The sequence below is a fragment of the Thecamonas trahens genome (genome assembly GCF_000142905.1).
Source record: "Thecamonas trahens ATCC 50062 unplaced genomic scaffold supercont1.8, whole genome shotgun sequence".
Taxonomy (NCBI): domain Eukaryota; order Apusomonadida; family Apusomonadidae; genus Thecamonas; species Thecamonas trahens.
Window position 1 is genome coordinate 602,650 of NW_013657672.1, and position 6,493 is coordinate 609,142.

At 58.4% G+C, this 6,493-nt stretch overlaps 1 protein-coding gene across 1 annotated transcript; it reads right to left on the reverse strand.

Annotated features, from left to right (window-relative positions):
* Positions 1-2,422: 2,422 nt before the first annotated feature.
* On the reverse strand, positions 2,423-3,862 carry AMSG_02204 (uncharacterized protein; the record flags this gene model as incomplete). Its single annotated transcript, XM_013905766.1, has 2 exons — positions 2,423-3,653; positions 3,738-3,862. 2 exons carry the CDS (start codon positions 3,860-3,862, stop codon positions 2,423-2,425), a joined length of 1,356 nt encoding a protein of 451 aa, XP_013761220.1.
* Positions 3,863-6,493: the final 2,631 nt, after the last annotated feature.

Sequence of the window (6,493 nt, forward strand, 5' to 3'; positions counted from 1 at the left end):
ATGTACCAGCAGCCGACGAGAGTCGCGAGGTGGAAGACGACGAGGCAGACGATGATGACAATAAAGCCCGTGGAAGACGAGTCAATATCATCGCCCATCAGCTGACCAAGGAGCAGAGCGTAGGCGACGAGCAGGCCCATGGCGACGACCAGACCCACAGCCATGTCGGTGTTGCGGCGGCAACGGGAGAAGCCTTCCGACCGCACAGCAGGCTGTTCATCCTCGGAATCCATGGATAGCTGTGGTGTGGAAGTGGAGTGTCTGCTGCAATCGACTGCAACTGTTGTGGGTGGAGCTGCTGTTCGCCTGCCTGTTCCGTGAATGGTGTTGTGACCGTGGGAGCGTGCGTGGGTTGGTGGCAGCGATGTGATGATGAGAGCAGCGGCGATGAGCGTGGGTATCGGGGCTGGGACTGGACATGGCAGCAGGGATGGTGTTTGAGGGCGTGACGAGGAGGCGCGGCGTGTGTGTGAGGCTGGCGAGCAAAAGGACAGCATCTGTAGCTCAACTCAAGGCAGACTCGTACTCTTGCTCTCGCTCGTCGCTACAGGCAGAGACACAAGCACCTCACGCAGACAGCCAAGGTTGTGGAGACGGAACATCTTGCTTGTCATGGTGAGCAGGAGGCGAGTGCTGGTGGTAGTGCTCGGGGCAACTGTCTTTGCTATCGGCGTCGTCCAGTTGCTGGCCAGCTCGTGGGTGCTCGGCAACCCGCGGCATGTCCACGTACACGTGGCGGGCAAGCACGACCGGAGAAGCCTGGAGGCGACAGAGACAGAGCGGAAAGAGGCTCTGGCAAGGCTGCAGCACGGGCTGGAACGGGAAGGGCATGTCCATGCGCAACATCACAGTGAGGCGAGCGACGACATTGGAACCGACAAGCCGAGCGGCGCTAAGGCCGACGGCCGTCGTGTCCATGGCAACCATCCGGTAGCAGGCCTGGACGATGCCGGCGAAGATGTCCACGACTTGCTGGCGAACCGGTTTCGAGGCGCGTTTTCGCCACTTGTCACCCACGAGATTCATGACTGCGTCGACGCCGCCATCGGGTGGGACCACTATCGCTCCCGCATGGCCGAGGCTGTTGAGGTCTGCTCCGGGCCGACCACCATCAAGTGTGCCACATTTCCCAAGCACAGCGCTTGGTTCCAGGAGGACAGGGCGTACTTTTGCTGGGCGACCAACCTGGTCGAGTATCCCGACCGACAGGCCGTCGAGGTGCCCAGTCCGTACATGCGTCGCTACGCCGCACACTGCGTGCGAAAGAGCAAGCCGCACACCGTGTTTTGGAACGAGATGAAGGGATACGACGACTTGCTGGGACTCTCCAAGTCGCTGGTCGGTGTTTTCCCACTGGACTCACTGCCTGAAACCGATGCGCGTGCTGCAGACGCACCTGCGCTTACCATCATTGTCCGCGGTGATTGCACAACACGGAACCCTGGTCACTGCATCGCCGACCCACACAACGCTCACATTGTCCAAGACCTTCTCGGCATTTCACCGCTCAACACCTCGGTGCTCCTCGTCACTGGATTTGGCCCCGAGTCGGTCTCCGAGTCCTGGCTCGCGCTCGGCAGGCACTCGCTCTACTCTGACCCATATGATCTTCCACGCGCCCCGGCCGACACGCCCCCACGCATACTCCCGCTGGTGGCGTTTACGCCGCTCCCGCTGTACGGCCCACATTGGCAAGGCTACCGGGGTGCATCGTCCGAGTGCCGCGGCGTCTCGTCGGTCCTTGTCTCGTACGCGGAAAAGGTGTTCCCGTTTCTCGACGCTCACGTCACGCTTGAGATCCCGTCGCTCATCTCGGCAGCGACCGGCGACTTTGACATCTGCGGCATGATGATGGAGCGCAAAATCTGTGAAGTTGGCCGGTGCTTTGCTGACGGCACAGAGGTTGCCGCGTTCCCGAAAGACTCGGCTGCGTGTCGCCACGCCGCCCATCGCGGGCTCATCATCTATGCTCGGCGTGCCCGCTACCGGCTCCTCGCCAACGTGGACGATGTACTCTCGCTGCTTGCCGAGCGCTATCCAGAGCATGTCACTGTGGCGGTCGATTTCGGACATCTATCGTCTGACGTGCAGTACGCGCTGCTGCGGTCGGCCGTGGTGGTGATGGGCGTACACGGCGGCGCGATGTGGGGCGCACTCAATGTCCTCCGCCGCGGGCAGAACGTTGTAGAGATTATGCCAGTTCTTGGCCCAGGCGAGTCGTGCACGCTGGCCAACCTCGTTGGCGTCCGCTACTTTACGGTGGCATGCAGTGAGTGTCGTCCGGACAACAACCACATCGGGAATATCAACCTCTCGGACTTTGCCATCCAGATCGACCGGGCGCTGAACGAGGAGCGTCTGCATGACAGCGGGCTCTCGCCAGAAGAGTGCAAAGCTTTATGATGTGAGTATTCTCTCAGTATTAGAGAAAGGCCGACATGTCGTCCTGCGCCATGCGCGCGGTCGCCTTCTTCTTCTTCTTGCGCTTCCGCTTGCCGGCGGCAGACGACGGCGGCGGAGCAGCTGCAGCTGTTGCCGCGGCCGCGACATCACCTGGGACCACGAGACCAGCGCGAGCGAGAGCACCAGCGAGCCACGGTGGTGGAGCGCCCTCATATGTCTCGCCGACAGCATCCTCGCCCAGAAAGTCGATGACCTCGCCGATCTCGCGGTGGCGAGCCTGCTTGTGGGCCCATCCTGACTCGAGCTCCTTGGCATCGTTGGACCACTTGCGGTGAAAGATGCGCTTTCCGCACGCCGGGCATGGCTTGCCATCGCTGTTGAATGGCGGCGAGTTGAGAAAGACGTCGAGACAGCCGTAGTGGTAAAAGTGACCGCAGTACACGCGCTCGACCTGCAGCGCTTTGGACGTCACCTTCCCGAGCTCTGTCGGATCGGCCGGGAACACGGGCTCCTCGCAGCACTGGCACGGCTGGGTAGGGTAGTTGGCAACCGATGACATCAGGTACTGAGCCACCTCCAGCAGTGAGCGCCGCGGCTCGACAGTCTTGCTCGGCTCGGGCGTCGACGCGGCAGCTTCGGCAGCCTCGAGGTCGGCCAACAGCCTGCGGGTCTTGCCCAGAATTCGGCGGCCACCGCGCTCGGCAAAAGTCGACCCAGCATACGACGATCTGGTCTTGGTCGTTGACAGCCGCTGCAGCGGCCCGGAAACAGCCAGACGCGCCAGCTCCTTGGCGTGAGCGGCAAACATGGCCTCGTACTGCGGGGTAAAGTTTGAGCGTGTGATCTCCAGTTCGACAGGGCTTGCCGGATACTGGTTGTCAATGGTGAGCTCAGCAGTGAGCTTGTACTTGCCTTGAGCGAGAACGAGTTTGACCTTGCCCTGGGCCTCGTACAGCTTGATCTTCTTCGACAGTGTCTCCTCGCCGTCGCCGCCGTCGGAGCGCAGTGCTACCAACTCATCCCAGGCTGCGATCAGTAGATTCTGCACCATAAAGCCCTTGAGCTTGTCGTAGACCGGGACCACCTGGCACATCGCAACATGGGCAGCAGCTTCGGCTTCGCACAGGTTCTTCAGTTTGGCTACCAAGCTCTGTGGCAGCGCCTTGGACTTGAGAATGACCACCACCGGTGAGGCCGGATAGCCGGGAGGGAACTGGATCTGTAGCGTCACTTCTTTGTACGGAGTGATGCTACCGGTGGATCTACATGTGAGTAGGCGCGGGGGCATACTAGGAGGAGAGGCCGAGCTGAGGCAGGCGGCATGGGGCGCTTACCATAGTCTGACGAGCACGAGCTCACGGACACACGAGACGAGCTCGTCGTCGGGGATGTGGTCGCGGGCACGGGCGAGCTCTTTGAGCACCATCCGCTCGCGCTCGCTTGACACGTCACTTGCCATGGGTAACAAGAAGGCAGAGAGGAAGGGAGAGAGATATAGTGTGTGCGTGTGTGCGTGCGTGTGTATGTGAGGGAGAGAGCAGTAGTCGGACTGTGTCGCGTTTGAAGTCGTGCTGGCAGTTTCCGAGTGGAATGGGCAGCCCCCGTCCCCGGGGTGCCTTGCCGCGAGTCGGAGGAGGTTGCAGCAAAACGGCTCTCTGTTGTTACGGAGAACATATGGCTGACGAGGTCATTGAACGCTTCCCGTACTTGCTCAACGTAATTGTGCTCGGGCCCGTTGCTGGTACGCTGTGGACCGGCTCGGCCAAACATGTGCTGTTCGAGGGGAAAGTCGAGGGCTGGTCGCCAGAGGTGGCTCGTGTGGCGGCGTGTACCATCGTCGGCATGATTGTTGTCTCGCTTGTCGGGCTGGTGGAACCAAAGCGGTGCATGGCGCTGCCAGCTGTGCAAGCTGTGGCGTACATGGTGTATCTCGGCGGAGTGACACTGCCGCGCATCGCAGCTGAAGGACTGGACTCAGTCGGGCGTCCGATCGCCGGGCTCTTCAGCTTTATGGCTCTGGCGTATGTCATGTGGATTGTGTTCATGGCCGTCGAAGATAGTGATGGAGAGCAGGGTGTGCCACCAACGCTGCTCCGCAGGCGCATGATCGCCAGGGCCAAGCCCAAGACCGATACGAAGATCAAGGCACAGTAGCGAGTTGTGATGTTCTCGAACGGCAAAATGAGGAAGTGCTCAACCACCAAACAAGTCGCCGCGGAAGTGAGCAGAGGTTGATGACTATGAATGATGACGATATTGGTACTAGTGCTGGTGTGGGGTTAGGGATGGCCGGGAGTGTGGTCGCGGGTTGCATTTTTAGTGGTGGGTGGGAGCTAGGTGGTGATGAAGGTGGGCTGATCGGGCGAGCGGGTGGCGGCTGGCGGCTGGTGGTCGGCGAGGCGGGGGCAGCTGAGGGGGCTGGGTCGGGACTGGGTGGCTCGAGATTGCTGTTGGTTGAACGATGGGCAGCATGACTGGTGATGGTTGAGGGATGGCGGTATCACAGTCGGGGATGCGGATAGGGGTGAGGTAGAGCGGGGAGAGGAGGAGGACGAGGAGGAAGAGGAAGCGGGATGCGCGATGGGATGGTGGTGGGCATGGCCATGGCAAAGGGGCTGGGGGTTGTGGCTGGGATGATAGTGATGGTGGTGGAGTAGGGGGTGAGGGTAGTGGTTGGTGGTGATTGGGCGTAATAAGTGTGGTAGGGGGGATGAGGGGGGTCGTGAGGTGATTGGCGTGGCGGGCGGAATGGTGGTGGGTATGGCGATTGGGCTTGCGGATGCATGTGGGTGAGTATGATGAGGCTAATGGGTGTGTGTGGGGTGTGGGCGATAGGGGCGGCGGGTACTTAGCCGGCAGAGGGAAGGCGGCGGACGTTAATTGAGTTGAACATTGAATTGATTGAAGAAAAGCTTGAACCAGCATCAAACGAGGCAATGACGTCCACACCAACAACCAAAGATCATACATGGCTCGCACTGCACACATATGAGTAAGCCAACAGGGACTGGACAAAGCTAGCAGGCAATGGGATGGACTCGGGTGACGTTGAGGTCGATGAGGCAGGGCGCGGTTGATCGTTCAGATCTGCAGATCAACCATGACCACGACACAACAGGGTCAACACAAAATACATAACATGCAAAACTATTGACCATGACTGACGACAAGAAAGATGAGAAACGATACTGTAGTGAGCAAGGCCCGATGGTGGATGTGGAAGTCAAGGTCGATGAAAACAAGGGAGTCAAGAGCAAATGAAGCATGAAGAATAATGATACAAAGCAACAACAAGAGCAAAGGCAATGATCAATGAGAATGCATGTCGATTGTAGTCAACCATCACAGGCAAAAACAACCAAAACAGAACATGAAGGCAGACAATAGCAACAACAAAGCATGTGAAAACATGAACGCCAAAGAGCAAGGAACATGGTCAGCCAACAAGAACAGAAACAGAGACAATCGAATAATCAATTGACAATAATCAATGACAATCAATTGAACATCAAACAATCGAACGAGTGACGAGTGGCGAATCATGAAAATGTTGAATGACATTCATGTCACCCACCAACCCGCACATGCGACTCAGACGAACGAGTAACACCGGCAAGTGTCAATGGGGGGATGGGGATTGTGAATCACCATCAAAGAATCAATTCAGGCCCATGAACAGCCATGTGCATAGTGGGATGGAGGATGAGTATGGTGGGATGGGTGGGACTGTGGATGTGGGTCATAGAAAGGATGAGTACGGGTGGCAAGGGGCTAGTGAGTGGCAAGTAGAGTGAGTGGTGGTCGGTGGGGAGAAATGGGGTGGGACTAGGGTTGATGAGGCATCAGCTAGGGTTAGGGTTAGGGTTAGGGTTAGGGTTAGGGTTAGGGTTAGGGTTAGGGTTAGGAGGTAGGTAGGTAGGTAGGTAGTTAGGGTTAGGGTTAGGGTTAGGGTTAGGGTTAGGGAATAGGGTTAGGGTTAGGGTTAGGGTTAGGGTTAGGGTTAGGGTTAGGGTTAGGGTTAGGGTTAGGGTTAGGGTGCATTAGGGTTAGGGTTAGGGTTAGGGTTAGGGTAGGATCCCATAGGTTAGGG